The following is a 17,123-nucleotide window of genomic DNA, read 5'->3' on the forward strand; positions in this document are numbered from 1 at the left end:
AATTATTATCGACTCTTAAAAAATTAATATAAATAAATGGTGAATGATGTAATAATATATATAAATGTTTACATGGATATATATTATACTAAAGTATTAAATTCATAAACTTAAGCTTCATTATCCATGTTTAAGGGTGAAAACATGTCAGATCGTATATCAGATGTTTATTACCTCACCTATAATAGGCTTGGTCATGCCAGACTTTTTTCACGAACTAACCTGACTCAAGCTTTCTAAAAAGTCTATTTAGCTTAATAGGTTAGACTTTAAACCACCTAGAAGGTCTATTAAACCTAACAGATCGACGTATTTAGTTATATTATATAAGAATGTTGAAGTTATATTATTCTAATATAAACAATATTAATATAAAAGTGTATATAAAAATATAATTTAATTATTAGAATTAGATGAGCCTAATTAAAAATAAGCCTATAAGCCCATTAAAATGTAAACATAGTAGTATATTTTATGATCATATAGTATAATAAGTTTTTAAACAGACTAACGGCTAACAGATCAACCCAAACCTAGGTTTTGAAATGTTTTTTAAACAGACTAATAAGTCAGGCCCAGACTAATAAGTCAGGCCCAGACTGGGCCAGCAAAATCTAACCTAATATGTTTCTACCCTTATCCGTTTTCAAAGTTTTATCAAAAATCAGAATCTTCTTTACAAAATAATAATGATAAGAATTAACAACAGATAGAAATTTGGAAACTATAAAGGGAAAGTTGATTTGAATCTTTGAAGAAAATCCCTTTCTATATTTGCTTATTTCGAATTCTAGGGTTTCCAATTCGTGATGGCTGAGACGACAGGGCGGAGCAGGGTGGTCGGAGATTACATAGTTGGGAGGAAAATCGGAGCTGGTTCGTTTTCGGTGGTGTGGCACGGAAGACACAAGGTTCATGGAACCGAAGTAGCGATAAAGGAAATTGGTACTCTTCGTCTTAACAACAAGTTACAAGAGAGTCTCATGTCTGAGGTTTCTATACTCAACCAGATTAATCATCCTAACATCATTCGTTTGCATGAAATCATCCAGGTTTATATTTTTTCCTTTTAAATTTATCTGTTGATGTAATCTAATAGTCTGGTTTCGGTTTTATCGGGTGAAAGTTGTGTTAGACAGTCGTAAAATTTGTGTTGTATCACTAATATAATGTTTGCAACTCTCAACAATGTGCTCCCGTAACTTAACAATTGATGACATATGGAGTGACGCACTTTATGGGACAAAAGATGTGCTCCCGTAAATTCATAGACCCAATGGGGTCGCATTTGGAGGGTGGGTATCGGCACAATTGGAAGTGACTTGGATGTCATAGATACTTACATTTATTTCACTAGTGCAGTGACCTGCCTTTTATTTTAGGTGTAGTGCCAAATTAAATTTGCATTTATTGGTGTATTAGTGAAGTCCCTTGTTATAAATTTCATTAATTTTATGTAGGCTCCCGGTAAGATACATATTGTGCTAGAATATTGTAAAGGGGGAGATCTTTCTTTGTACATACAGCGCCATGGAAGGGTACCGGAGGCTACTGCAAAGCATTTTATGCAGCAACTTGGTGTGTGTCTGCTTTATAAAGTTTCCTTTTCCCTTTAATTGTTCTAGTTTTAAAGGAAAACTTTTTGTGTTACAGCTACGGGTCTACAAGTTCTTCGGGACAATAACCTTATTCACCGAGATCTGAAACCACAGGTTTTGTGTTTGAACTTAATATTTACAGGCAAATATTCATATTCATTGATTTATACGCCATTTAATTCAGAACCATAGCTGTTTCCCTTCTATTTTCAATTAATAACATACTTTCGAGCTGCAACTGAAAAGCAAGAAAGTGTCAATGGTAGGCAATCATATTTCTGCAAGGGTTGCTAGGTGATTCTTATAAATAGCAAGATTATAGATTTGTTTAGCCTGTAAAATATGTTCTAGTATAAATGTTGCATTGCTATTTTACATATTTCTTAGTAATGCCTATCTTCCTTGAAACAGAACCTTCTTCTCTCCAGAAATGATGAGAGTTCAGTGTTGAAGATTGCTGACTTTGGATTTGCGAGGTACCCAAATTTTGGGTTTACAGTTCCACAAATTTTGTTAGCATGTGGCTCACTATTTACTTACAATAATTACTGAAACATAATTCAAATGGGTTCAGTGCGTTGGTCATCATCATCATATTATTATAAAGAAGTTTGGGTTTAGAGTTCCACAAATTGGGTTAAGACTGCATACATCTAGATGGGAGCCTTATGCACTAGGCCGCTATTTTTTTCCACTTGTTATCTACTTGCAAATTTATAGCACTTTGTTTATTTAGATGTTATTTTCTCCATTGCATGTTTCGTTTTTACTATCAATTTATGGGGAATTCTATCTGGAGAAGCTTCTATGTACTCCTTTCTATAATTTAGTTGTTAAAGCACAATTTTATTCTTGAGCAGATCTCTGCAACCTAGAGGCCTTGCAGAAACGTTGTGTGGTTCACCGCTCTACATGGCTCCAGAAATTATGCAACTACAGAAGTATGATGCTAAGGTGATTTTTGCTTTCTAATGCCTTCAAAGCAACATGTTTATGGTTGGTTTCCTTCCTATTTATCTTGAAAGATGCAGGCAGATCTCTGGAGTGTTGGTGCTATTTTATTTCAGCTTGTTACCGGAAAGACACCTTTTACCGGAAACAATCAAATACAGGTATTAATTTATATTAATATTCAGTACCCTTCTTATACTCTATTTTTAGTATTTTTCTTACTTTCTTAAGGAAAACGATATAGTTTATTGCTGGTAAATAGCTTGTATAGTTCGGTGCTATCATCTGAAGTGTAGTCCTCCAACTGGGTATGATTCCCCTGGCCTTCATTGATAGGGGTCGACTTCGTAATAGGCTAAGCCTGTTATTAAACATGTGTTTGTTAGGCGCCAGCGGGCTAGGGAGAAGTAAAATAACTAACTGATAGGTTAGTTAGAGACTTAGAGGATATAAATAGAGGTTTGCACACCTCATTAGGCATGCTGGAAAATTAGAAGTAGAGGTAACTGATTCATAGGGAATCAGTTTCAGTTATAACAGATTTAGAGAGAATCAGTTGAGTCTTTCTTTTCCAGAAATTCTTTGTAATTCACTCATCATTCAGTAACACTCATCTACTCTTGAATCAATTGGATTCTTGGTACTTTCTTCTCTGTTCAGAATCATTTCTTTCTTATTCTTTGATTACCAGTTCTTACACTCATAGTTAGCTTATTGTTATAATCATGAATTTTGCAGTTACTACAGAACATTATGAAATCAACAGAATTGCAGTTTCCTCCTGATATCCAAAGTCTGAGCATTGACTGCAAAGATTTGTGTCAAAAATTGCTACGCCGTAATCCAGGTATACTTTTATTTTATTGTCAATGAAACGAGACATAAATGACATAACGTAAAATCTATAGGCCTGTTTAAGATATTTACAGGTATCTCTTGTAATTATTTAATTTTTTGAATTTGACTATTCTGATTTGGGAGTTTCCCAGAGTCATTCTATGACTAATTGCCAGGAAAAATAGTTTCTGTAGAGAGAGGGTGGGGGAGTGCATGTCGTATTCACAGCATGCCTGTGAAATTAGATTTGCTTTGTTAGCCATCAATGTATTAGCCCCTTTACAAAAACATGGGCCAGAAAATCTGCCTTGATGTTTCAGGCTTTTACATTAACTTGAATCACCCTCCTGCTAACCATGCTAGCAAGAGTCAAGGGGTATTGTGATTTTGTTCTTCCTGCTAATGGAGACCACACTAGTTGAGACAGGAGAATGCTTATTTGGGCTTGTTGTGTAAGATTTAGATACATAGTTACTTGATACAAGGGTCTTGTTGTGAAGGTAAATTATTATTCATTGTCAAGAAAATAGGCAACTATTAAGGAAAGACTTAGGAATTAAGGAATGGTTGATACTAAACTCAAGGGGTGAATAATTGGGGACTTCTTATAGAGGATTGATTAGATGATAACATGTGCTTGCAAAAATTCCCTAGTGTCTTGTATCAGTTGAGGCATCAGCGTGGAAAATTTACACATTGTACTCCAACCTACGGCCCTAGGAAATTTTAACAGTTATTTTCAGCAGAAGAAACAAGGAAAAGGGTATAAAATAAGAAGGTCATAGGGTGTTTGTCTTGATTTTTAGTATACATCATTTGTCGCAAAATCTTGTTCTGATTGACTGATACATTGTTCCTTATCTTTTTAATTTTCAGTGGAACGCTTAACTTTTGAAGAATTCTTTAACCACCCATTCCTTTCTCAGAAGCAACCAGAACTAGATGAATCATTGAGGTAGAAAGAAATGCTATTAAAATTTATGGTTATTACAGTTTTTCTTTTCACATGCATAAATGTTTTTTTGGTCTGTAGGAACAGAAGTTCCTCACGGCTGGTAGGCGAGTGTTGTTCAACAGAGTCTGACCCTTTGAGAAGGACCGAGGAAAATTATCAAGAGGACTGCTTTCCTTTCTCTCTAGATGTTGATTCTAGTGGTGCTGAGGGGATCCCTTCCTTTTCAAGGAAGAAGTCCTCGATGAAGTCTACCTATGGATTTGATCTAAATACAATACGAGATAAAGTAGAGCCAACATCAACAAGAAGATTGGACAACCATAACAAGAAGATTGATAGTGTTGCACAGAGACCTGAAAACACAACAAGAAGATTGGACAACCATAACAAGAAGATTGATAGTGTTGCACAGAGACCTGAAAACACAACAAGAAGATTGGACAACCATAACAAGAAGATTGATAGTGTTGCACGGAGACCTGAAAACACTACAAGAAGATTGGACAACCATAAAATATCAAGAAATCTCACTGATCCTCCAGAATCTCCAGAACAGAGATTTGCGATCCCTCATTCAAAAGGTGTCAATAATAAAAAGGAATTCTCTTTTTTCCATGTCTGCTTTTTATGATTAGATTTCTGACATGACTTTTTAAATTTAATAATCTGCTGCTTATATTTGTTGCATGAACTCTACAGTCACTGATTCACTAGAGAATATTGATCAAGATTATGTTCTCGTGTCTGGGCCACCTATGGATGTTTCATCATCATCAGTGAGTAATTCAAAGATGAGTAGTTCCCAATATAGGCCAGGCAATTTACCCCAAGATCCTTCTAATGCAATCACTAAGTTAAGTGCTCCTATGCCAATTGTTGTGGCACCTACCAGTAGCACATACCAAATTGGAAGTGCAGAAAGTCGGGACTCTGCTCCTGGGACTTCACATGGATCGATAGATACAGGTGATGAACAGCCATCAGCTCACTGCATGACACGGATAAAATCGTTGAAACAGTGTGCATATGCCCTCACGGAATTAGTTAATGAAAAGGTAAATGTATATATAAGCTTGCTCACTTTTTTGTGACTTGTGGTCATATCACTCACTTGGTAATTTTTTCTGGAAAGGTTTTCGTCTGAATTGCATGTTATGTTAGAATCATGAACTAGTTGTTCACTGTCTCAACTAGAGTTTTTAGAAGTTTAATAGTTACATGATCTTTTTAATTAAGCAGGGCGTTCTGGTCCAGTATTTTGAGTGATTCAGTATATTCCTTGTAATGGATACATGCATTCTAATTACACGATAGGTTACCCAGGCTTTCTTGTTGGGCTTTTATATTATGATATAATGAATCAACTGGCAAAGCATTCTCTATTCTTAGCCTGTGATTCTTCTTATTGTAATTATCATAAACAGTAAAGATGTTGAGTTATGCCTTCAGCATGCACATAAGAACTGTCTACTTGCCTTCGTGCCTTTGTGAAGCTTTTCTTTCGGTGGGAATAACTGAACTATGTTATACTTTTTTACTTCTTGGTGATGTATGTATCATGCTGCTGCCTTTGGATCTATGTTTGTACTTTATACAATTGTTTGAAGTTTTGTTGTGTTGTAAAATTTGTAATACTCATCTGCTTACCTATCTCCCTCTCTTCCCCTCCTAAAATGACTAAAAGATAGAGGCAGGAAAGCAGCTTGAAGCATTCTCTATTCAGCTTGTAATTCTTGCCATTTGGAAGCAAGCACTGCACATGTGCCATACTCAGGCTGCTTCAGCCATGGAAGGAAGTCCAAGTCAAGAAACTTCAAGGTATAGGAGAAGCACCAGCAAGAAGCATGGCAGTTTCGATTTGGAAGGATGCCTTCTTGGAAACACCCAAGGGTCAAAAGATATATTACCGCAAATTGAAAGTGAATTTCTGAAGGAAATCGAACATGGTGAAGAGCTTTCCAAGGGCATTCAGCCTGGTATGAGTTTTTATTATTATTTTGATCTATGAGCTTTCCAATGGCTAGCTTACTTGCCTTCCTTTCTTAAAACAGCTATGTCTTACCAAAGAGGATTGATGTTTAGAGAGAATGAGAGCGGTTATTCTTCTTGTTTCACTCCATACTATAATAGATTTATAATAGCAAGTATATTTTCATCCTTATTGCAGGAAATACAGAGATGCCAGATGCAATGGAGACGATATTTCAATCTGCGCTTGCTTTTGGGAAACACGGGGGTGTAAGTATTTCCTTTCGAGCGGGCTTTTACAGTCCACCTTAGAAATACAATTTTAGATTCACTAATTTTTCCGGCTTGCAAGATTTTCTTTTGTGCAATATAACCTAAAATAGTTGAGACACTATTAACTTCTTACATAAGCGTGGTTCCTTATTAGAATCTATGAATGCCTATGATTTCATTGCTGTTTTAAGTTAATTAAAAATAACGGATCGAGAGAATAACTCCATCCTGATCTTTTAGAATAACGCCAACTGGTGTATGGATCCAAAGTATTGTATTAATTTATCAATATTTGATCCCCATCTTGTATTCAGTTTAATACAATTTTTCTTATCGGAAAAAAGTTATTTTCAAGCTTATAATTGTTTGTATGTCATTGCAAACAGAAAGTTTGCCACATGATAATGAAAAATTCAGGTGTCTTAAACATTTGATATTTTTATGATATGATAAGATTAAATGAACATGAAGGTTTGATCTGTAATCCAAACTGAGTATAAATTGTTGGCAGGTAGAAGAGCTCATGGGTGAAATGGATAGTGCTGATGCATTGTATTCGAAAGCCGTCCGTCTATTAGTCTTCCTTCTATCGGAAGCACCATCCCTGATTCTCAATCCTCCATTTTCGCTGACAAACTCAGACCGTTACAGACTTCGGACTTACGTCGATATGCTTAATACCAGGCAAGGTTATGCAAGGTCTCAGCGAATGGAACTTCGGAAATGTGATGATAGTCAAGGCATCCATAAGGAGAAGTTGTAGTAATGGTTCTTTATCTCCCATTTTACAAGATAACATTATTTGTTTGTACAGTTATTCTTTGAGGGAAGGGTAATTGGGGATGCTTATGGGATTCAAATAACACAAGATAGATTGTAAAATTCAACATTTCTGTGATAATAATGATGGTAAAATGTGCATTTTTTATTATGTATGCTTTCTGTAGTTTCTGACCCAATTTTGAGGGACATCATATTTGCACCCATTTTAAAAGGGAGATGTACTGTCCCATAAATTGTATTTAAGTTAAAAAATTGAGAATTAACTATTTTTCTTACTAATCATAGTTAATAGCACATTCAGTGACATAATTTAGGGATAATAAATATGCATCTTTCAAAATTTCTAGTATTTCAAATACCTTATCCTTAGAATAGCTAAATTCTTTGATAAAAAGCTTGATGATAGTCAAATATATTAAATACTCTAAAAATAACTTATCCAAACACAGAAAAATGTATTTTAGCCCCCACAAACTTTAGGTCATGTGCAAGTGTATTTGAATAAGAGTGAAAAATGCATTTTAGCCTCATAAAATTTGGGTGCAATTTAGCCTTGATGTATAATGTAGGTGGTTAGGTCATGTACATGTAATGTGACACAAGTAGCTAAATGTACTCGAATTATAAGCTAGGAGTTGAAAGTTTAAAGACAATAAACTAGCTAATTAAATTTGATAAGATTAGACTATGGTAGTTACCTTAAATAGTTTATCAAATAGAAGCTTATATACTCGTACCTTATAGACACAAGTCATTTATCAAATCCCAACAAATAGTTGACTAGCTTATAAACTCCTTATTGTGGTTACCGAGGACACTTTTAATATGGTTAATAAATTTGTTTAATTTGTGAATGATTTTTTATATTTTAAATTATAGTTGCAATTACATTTATCGTAATTATAGAAAAAAATGTGATTAATATGGTCACAATGACAGCCATGATTTTATTATTAAAACTCCTAAAATTGCTTTATTACGATCATAATAATGATTGTGAAATACAATTTAAAATACTATTTTGTTTTACTTAACACATTTTTCGAGGAGTATGATGTTATTGTCTAGAGGGGAGTGATATTCATATACCACACCATTTTGGAAAATACCTAAACATTCTAGACAATTGAATTATTGAAGTTCAAATGAACATTTTTAATTCTTGCTCTACCCAACTAGTGTGGGTGTAGAAATAACATAAAATTTGCCAAAATCAGAGACTGAACATTGGCCTAAGCATGAGAAATGATTTGTTTTCTGCATCTTTCTTAGAATTCATAGGATGTGTAGGTTTACCTAATGACAATTTACAAATTGGATGTTAATATCTCTAGCTTATTTTAGAGTTGAGAGATATTATCATTGGAAAACATTACCAAAAGCAAAATTGAGAAGAACACATCATACTTACATTTAAATACAAAATTGAGAAGAGCAAGGTTAAGGGTTACTTGGATAGATGAGTAAACAGAGAAGGCTAAGGCAGCCAGAGGAATAACTTGTTGGAGAGACATTTACAACTTGACAAAGGAACTATTAGACAATGACAAAGTAATTAATAAATCTAGATAGACGATTTTGATCGAACCGGATCCATAGGGAAAACTCGCAATAACGATTTCCAGCGAGGGTGAAAACTAAGGGAGAAGGAGGCATAGGGAAGGAAATGTTGAAACGTATAAAGAAAGTTGAAATTTTTTCCCTACACCCTATGAATAAGGAATTAATCATTTTCGGGATGCGTGACTGTCCCTCCCAACAAGTATCATACAAAAATCGAACATTTGACCTTTTGGCCTATATGGGAATCCAATCACTAATACATTTTTAGATAACATATGTAATGAGCATAAGCTAATACATTTTTAAATTATACAGTTCAAGTTGGACATGTTAAAAAAAATGGAGCTTGAAATCAAAGTCTTAAATGATCGGATCTCATTACAAAAGCTCAATAATCCAAACCAAACCAAACCATAGAATTTACAGTTTGATCAAATCCACTTACACCTTGACTGCAAATAATAATGTAGCAAGTATTTCATTGAATTTGTAACAATAAGGGTTCCAAGCCTTTTCCGTATCTAGTTTATAAAAATAAATAACTGCCCCTACAACAAAACTGCTTTGATGATATACTCTATCAACTAGAAAATGATTCAAACCCAATATTCAAATGTAGGTACAATTGACATCATTTGAGCTACAACTACCTATAAACATATGGCTGCAATGACAGCGAAATTTACCTGAGCAAAATTTCCTAGTAAATTTGAGTAGCAATCAAGCTGTGTGCTCTTCTTCAATTAACTTAACCGATGAGCTTTATAAATGACGGGAATTTGGCAATTGAAGATGTGCTAAGAAGTTGGAGTGCCTGACAGAAGCATCTTCAATGTCTCGTAAGTCATAAAGACAATGCCCACACCAGGAACAACCTTGTAGTACTCCGGCAAAATGCCTCTATATAATCCTCGTAACCCTTCATTCTGAACAATGTGCCCAAATGTCTTAAACAAGCCTGTGTTATAAACACGGGCTCGACCACCAGCACCCTCTAACTGCATCCTGCGCCTTACAAGATCCAAAGGAAATGTTGCTGCATGTCAGAAAAGAACATTAAACACAGAGGGTTAGGTAATGCATAAAAATAATCATGCCATATGGAATCTTATCTAATCGAACTGATTTCTGTAAAATACTTCTTCCTTGGCAAAATCAGTCATAGCAAAACATGACAACTGGGATTCTTTTGATGAAAATAAGTTCACACTAGCTAACTTTAACCATGCCATTTTTAGGAATTAATACATTTTGTGAGAAAAAATGTTACAGGCACACTAAAGACAGGTAATTGAACAACCATGTCAGAGTTGCAACCCCTCTCAGCCAATGAACTTAGTGAGTGTGTGACCTATTAAGCTTAATTACTCCCAGGAATTTATTCCACCTAAAGGGAAACCTCCCACGACTCAGTGGAATCTCTAACTAAATGTCCTCGAGGTCATAGATTCAATTGTACTTTTCTCAAATGCATAAAAGAAATGGCACCAACCAATATATAAGCCAAACAATGAAAGCAGGAAGATAGTAAAAAACATTAACCGGAAATAGGGGTCTAAGTGGTTCTGATTTAAACTGCGAAATCGTGAGACCGAACCGAAAAATGTGGTTCGGTTTTGCGATTCGGCTCGGTTCTTCTTTAAAGGAACCTTTTAAGATCGGTTCACAGTTCTAGAGATTCAAGAACTGCTCAAACCGAACCACGGATTTAAAAAAACATTTTCATATAAGGTAAAGGATAAAAGTAAATGTCATATTAGCTAAAGTATATTTCAGATTTGGTACTTGACTTCTTAGAATTAGTATACACCCATATTATGAAGCATAATAGTCAAGTATACTTATAATTAGTGTATCTTCTAATTAATAGTTTACCAAGTACATTACTAATTAAATGTACCCTTCTATTAGCATGAAATCTTGATGACTTTGCTCAAAAATGTTTCGACTACAAATACTAGCAAACTTCGTATTAATTCTATAATATTTGCTAGTTTCTTCCCAAAATAGATATTTATCATCATAAAAGGTCTTTGATGATACTACACTTGAGATGCTATATAAGTGGTCTGACATGTTTATATTAGACAATTTAAGAAGTGAGAATATATTACTAGCCAGATGATGTTACAATGATCATTAATCATATAAGAACATCCTTTCCACATTCTTTCATCATTTTCATTGTACTAGTCTTTTGCCAAGTTTCTGGATATGACTTGCTTTGTTTGTGTTTTAAGTTTTGGAGTATATATATTAGTTTGTTAACTAAAATGGTAGTTGAAATGGACAAACCATGCTTTACAAAATATGATTTAAAGTACTGCAGGATTTAAAGAAAAGCAAATCGTGGAATCGAACTGTTCATGGTTGGTTCGGTTCCCACACAGAATTTCAATATATTAACCTAACCAAACCAAACCATGTCCTTCTATTCAATTCAGTACACAAATTGCACTAAAAACCGAACCATTACACCCCTAATTGAAAACATGAAACAGTATACTTGATGCTTTGGTGGAAATATGAGACACCGAAGCTAGAAATCAAATTAACAATTAGATAAATGACTACGAATTTCCCTGCATCACACATTTTTTTGTATTTTATGATGTATACCAAAAGTAATTAAATGAACATCAAACATGAATACATGTCATATCATAGCTGGAATTGTATGCAGATTATTTTACGCAGAAAGTTAAGAAATCCATAATCAGAGAACAGAGAGTCAGAGACACACCTGTTGAAGAAGCAATTCCTGAAAGACTGCCACAAACAAGGCTGACCATGACAGTTGACTCATTTGGCCTAATTTTTAGGGAAATAGAAAATAGAAAATTAATATGTATAAAACCATGTGCACTTAGCATAAGGTGACTTTAAAAAAAAGAATAAGCTTCCTCAATTTCATGCAAGAATAGATATTCACCTCCGGGACTGCCAAAAAGAACGTAATGCCTCATACACAGAAAAACTTATAGCAATGCTAGGACCAACACCCTGAGCACCACAAAAAAAACAATTAGTCAAGTCATTCATAAAAACATAACAAGATAACACAAAGAAGCAAAATAAGTGAAACTGCAACATGAGCATACCAGCAATGTGGCTCCAAGCCCCTTATACAAACCGAAGAAACCTTCTTCTCTACAAATGGTATTGAAAGCATGTGAGATTCCCCTGTAGTACATGGTACTTCTCTGCAACAGAACATAGGATTCTTAACACTCGAGGTGAAAGAACAAACAGGAAATCATCATGGATGAATATAGTTCAAGTAAACAATAAGCCCCACTAAAAATATGGCTCTCATTCATGCAAACAGCTAAATGCCTGAAAAGTCTTATACCAAAAAAATCTTGAAAAGTGTCTCCAACAATTTCAAATCAAGAAAATTCCTACTTACCTGTGCTGCAAGGCGTGTCCTCACAAGATCCAACGGATAGGTGGCAGAGGCAGCTGTTATACCTGCCAAACCACCACCAACAAAGTGCACAGAGAGGTTAGCACTTGTATTTCCTCTAAAGTTATCCCCCATCATAGAATATAATAGCTGGAACATAACAAAGAGAAGATGAAATTAGTTCAAGCAATAAGAATATATGCAACAACTTCTTAACCACTTACATTATGGAAAGGACAACAGAAATTACATTCTTGTAACGTTCATAGGCATAGAAGCTGACTGCAGAATATGGGAGACGATGAACAATGGTCACCAAATTGCCCTTCCAAAATGCTCTGAATCCTTCTTCGTTCACAATACGTGAAGCCTCGCGCAATATGCTAGGCTTGCTCAATGCTGACACATCTGAATGCATACCTTGCACCTGTTAAACTCAAGACATGTAAAATGGTCAGGTATACACCAATTAAACCTAAAAAAACTGCATTTGAATCAATAAGAGGATGATCAATCTAATAGTCAAATGCCAGTTTACTGAAATCAATCAACTTACATTTTGAGATCATAAGTTATTAATGAAAATTACAGAAGCTAGAGTTATACAATCGTGATTACCAGTGGCACCATAATCATCAATACCTAGAAGACAGGAACCTTCTGAAATTTGGGCTTCTATCATATATATTTTAAGCATTATCTTGACAAGTGCCCTTAGGGTACTGGTTAAGAAATCCAAACATAGGAAACTTTAATCGGAAAGCACAATGTTTTAATTTGTCAAAATATTGGTATCACTTCTAAGTTTTTAACACATGCATTTGTTGTCTCAAAAAATGTATTTAACCCCTAAGAAAGGAAGTTTTTCATTACACTGAATCAACAAACTAAATCTGAACCAAAAGAGAATTACTAGCAACATGCTCTTTCTAACACGCTTTATTAGGCCACATCTCATACTCTGTCCAAATTTAAATCATACTTTAAAGGGAGAGTGAGCACTAACCCGATCAAAGAAACTGTGTTAAAAAATAACATATTAAAGAAAAAGAGTGTGTTCTAACATTTAATAAGTAAATAATCACTTAGGTCACTTTAATCTCTTACTGGTGAAAATTAACTTTTTAGTCCCCAACAGTGTTTAATGTTGAACAGTTAAGTCCTTCCGAAAGGGCTTAACTAATTGACGTCAAGCATTATCAGGGACTTAAATAACACATCAAAGACTAAAAAAATATAATTTCCATTCATCATACACTAAAGTGAAAGGTGACTACGATACTACTACAACAACAACAATCAAGCCTTTATCCTACTAATGTTCTACCATAAATCATGCTAGTCAATTAGCTCTAAGTCTTTCTTTATCATTTCCCCGATGAAAGGTGACTAAGATGTCAAAACTATAAAGTTAATTTTGATCAATAAAGACCTATCTACTAAACATTTAATAGCAACAATAACAAACAAAATTTCACTCAATATATATAATAAATCATATCTACATCAAAATCAACTACAATTGAACCCTAATTTCAAAATCAACTACAATTGAACCCTAATTTCAAAATCAACATTATCCAATTCTGATTAATCAAAAACAAAACAAAAAAAGGAGACCTGAAAAAGGATAGTGAGTCGCGCAAGCGGTGCAGTACAAGTTTTACTAAAAGCACCGGCGATGCCACCAGCTAGAAGCTGATGAACGGTTCCTAACTGATGATTATTCTGGTGCAGAAATTTGGCGGAGGCTCCGTCAACGACGGTGGTTTGAGCGGTGTTGAGGGTTCCTTCAACGACACGAGCATCCATGATAAAGAGAAAACCCTAGAATGAGAAGAATGAAATTTGTGTGTATTATTATTATTACATTGAAAACAAAAGAATAATAATACTCTTTCTTTGTGTTGTGATTAGAACTTAGAACACAAAGTAGGGTTTTAGAATATTGATTTATATATGTGCTCCTTCTTCCACTACTTGTTATTAAATTCAACTATTCAGCTTTTATTCTAGTCCCTTATTTTACGTTAAATCTAATTTTCAAATTTATATACAATTAATTAATTAATGTATTATTTATTTGTATTACTTTTAAAAATCAATATTAAAAATGAATAGTGGAGATAGTGTAAAAATCTCTTACACTATTAGGGATACAATGAAAACCGAACTTATGGGTACCCATCTGAACTCAACTCAAATTTAATAAGGAAAATCTGATATGATTGGGTTCAGATTTTAGTCGAGTTCAACTTTCAGGTTTAGTTTGGTATAGTTGACACTCTACCCTGAATTCGTGCCAAACTCGATTAATATATATAAATTTACACATAAATACATATATAAAACACACACATATATATATAGAGAGTATATATGTGTGTTTCGGGCGGGTTCCCATTGGATTCGGGTTACCCAAAATTCGATGGATTCTGGATGATATCATTGCTTTCAATCCCGCTTAATTTAGCTTTAGGTTCATTTTGGATTTCAGGTTCGAGTGAAGTAAGCACAAACCCGACCTTGATCCGTTTCGTTACCATTCTTATAGTGTATATATTTTTTTCTCATATTTACATAGAATTATTACATTATTTATCATTTATTTTCTTTTTATAATATTGAGAAGAAATCAAATGACTATTATTAAGTATAAATAATGGGTGGTATAATGACATTATAGAAGAGAAAAAAAGATAAATGTACTAACAATATAAGAGTTTTATACAATATCATCTATCATCTACTATTCATATTTAATCATCATTAATTCTTTTTTAAAAACAAATTTAAATAAATAGTAGTTAATATATTAACTATATAAGTCTTTACGATAATAGTTAATATTCTTATTAAAAAACTCATTACAAGAGTAGAAATAGGTTTTAAGTCCCACTATTTATGCTCATATTTTTTTTTCTCATTTTTGTTTTAGACCTTATGTATTTTTTAATATTTTGCATTTAATCCATCTCCTACAAGAGTGGAAATTGGTTAAACCATAAGTCAATCACCTATTACATGACTTATAATAAATCACATAGGATTATTTTTTTTTGTAAATAGGTAAGTAAGGCATTTTAAAAACAATATTTTTTATTATTTTGCTTTTAATTCATCTGTTACAAGAGTAAAAATAGGTTAAAATGTTAATTAAAAACCTATTAGATGACCTATAACACATCAAACCAGTTTTTTAGGTTGTAAATATGAGTTTGAGGCAATTTAAAAAGTATATTTAACTTAATATTGTCACAATTTATATTATTAAGTCTAACAACTCAATCTATTTAACTATATTATATATTAATATTTATATTATAATACATTAATATAATTTAAATATCAAATGCCAAATTTCAACACAAAAAATATAATTTAATTATTAAAGTTAGATAGATCTATTTAAAAATATTTTTATTAGCCTATTTAAAACATGTAGATTGACTTGTTTAAAAGCTAGCAAATTCCCCACTGCTGCCTCCCATAATCCACGCGGCATTGCTCCGTCAGGCTTTCGCCCATTGCGGAAAATTCCCCACTGCTGCCTCCCGTAGGAGTCTGGGCCGTGTCTCAGTCCCAGTGTGGCTGATCATCCTCTCGGACCAGCTACTGATCATCGCCTTGGTAAGCTATTGCCCCACCAACTAGCTAATCAGACGCGAGCCCCTCCTCGGGCGGATTCCTCCTTTTGCTCCTCAGCCTACGGGGTATTAGCAGCCGTTTCCAGCTGTTGTTCCCCTCCCAAGGGCAGGTTCTTACGCGTTACTCACCCGTCCGCCACTAGAAACACCACTTCCCGTCCGACTTGCATGTGTAAGGCATGCCGCCAGCGTTCATCCTGAGCCAGGATCGAACTCTCCATGAGATTCCTAGTTACATTACTTATACCTTCCTTGTTCGTAAACATAGATAAGTTAGACTTAAACCTTAAAATTTGTTCAATCTCATAAAACAATCAAACTATCTTATATTATGTCTAAGTCACATATTTCCACCTTTATTATTGTATTTTAGAAGAACATCTCACATGACTTATAAATACCATATTAATCATGCTATGTGTAGCAAGATCACCCATTTAGCTTATTTACAATTTTTTATTAAGGTTGTAGCACAAAACAATTGTCATTAAGTATCTGGATATCTCATTGCATATGTACAAAAAAATCATTTAAATGTGAAAAAGTGTATAAAAATTCCTTAAATTTTGAATTATATAAATAAACATCTACACTATTTTATTCTCATTGGTTTTGTAGTTTATGGGACTTACAACAATTCTAAATGACACCAAAGAAGTATTACTAGTTGAGTCACTATCAGGTCGTTCTTTTTAAGACATTTTATGAAACTGCTCAAATGTACAAGCAGACTATCAACCACAACGTCATCAGAATAAAACAATCAAATTCTTTGTTTTCAAATTCTTACTGCACTATAAGAAACGATATCACATATGCCCGCAATATGGCTACCAGTACCAAGTATAGAAATATCCACAATATGGATACACGTGCCAATTCTACTTTCCCATAGTCTAACTATCAATTTAAGTTCTCAAATTTTCCACAATTTCGTTGAATATGTTAATTATAGTACCACAAAAAGATTGAAAAGTTGGCCAGAAATGCTTCAGTAGAGAGTAAGAGTGGAAAAAAAATTGAGGAAATGCCCACAACTAGGATGAGAAATACTGAATGAGGAGGCCTATAGTTATAGGTTGAGGCCCTCACTGGTCAAGTCGATCTGGCAACCCAGATGAAAGATCTTGTCTCAAACGATT

The 17,123-nt window shown here is 33.9% G+C and overlaps 2 protein-coding genes across 2 annotated transcripts; one reads left to right on the forward strand and one right to left on the reverse strand.

Annotated features, from left to right (window-relative positions):
• On the forward strand, window positions 691-7,526 carry LOC109351429 (serine/threonine-protein kinase ATG1c-like). Its single transcript, XM_019592919.1, has 13 exons — window positions 691-1,052; window positions 1,461-1,578; window positions 1,654-1,712; window positions 2,010-2,074; window positions 2,459-2,552; window positions 2,630-2,710; window positions 3,288-3,396; window positions 4,263-4,341; window positions 4,420-4,922; window positions 5,041-5,396; window positions 6,026-6,317; window positions 6,509-6,579; window positions 7,094-7,526. Exons 1-13 carry the CDS (start codon window positions 810-812, stop codon window positions 7,343-7,345), a joined length of 2,322 nt encoding a protein of 773 aa, XP_019448464.1. The 5' UTR covers window positions 691-809; the 3' UTR covers window positions 7,346-7,526.
• LOC109351445 (mitochondrial substrate carrier family protein B-like) lies at window positions 9,332-14,257 on the reverse strand. The gene is made up of 7 exons (XM_019592920.1): window positions 13,955-14,257; window positions 12,585-12,761; window positions 12,338-12,484; window positions 12,030-12,131; window positions 11,861-11,931; window positions 11,672-11,739; window positions 9,332-9,964 (listed from the first exon to the last, which is right to left on the reverse strand). Exons 1-7 carry the CDS (start codon window positions 14,144-14,146, stop codon window positions 9,726-9,728), a joined length of 996 nt encoding a protein of 331 aa, XP_019448465.1. The 5' UTR covers window positions 14,147-14,257; the 3' UTR covers window positions 9,332-9,725.

Source organism: Lupinus angustifolius, chromosome LG01 (assembly GCF_001865875.1).
Source record: "Lupinus angustifolius cultivar Tanjil chromosome LG01, LupAngTanjil_v1.0, whole genome shotgun sequence".
Taxonomy (NCBI): domain Eukaryota; kingdom Viridiplantae; phylum Streptophyta; class Magnoliopsida; order Fabales; family Fabaceae; genus Lupinus; species Lupinus angustifolius.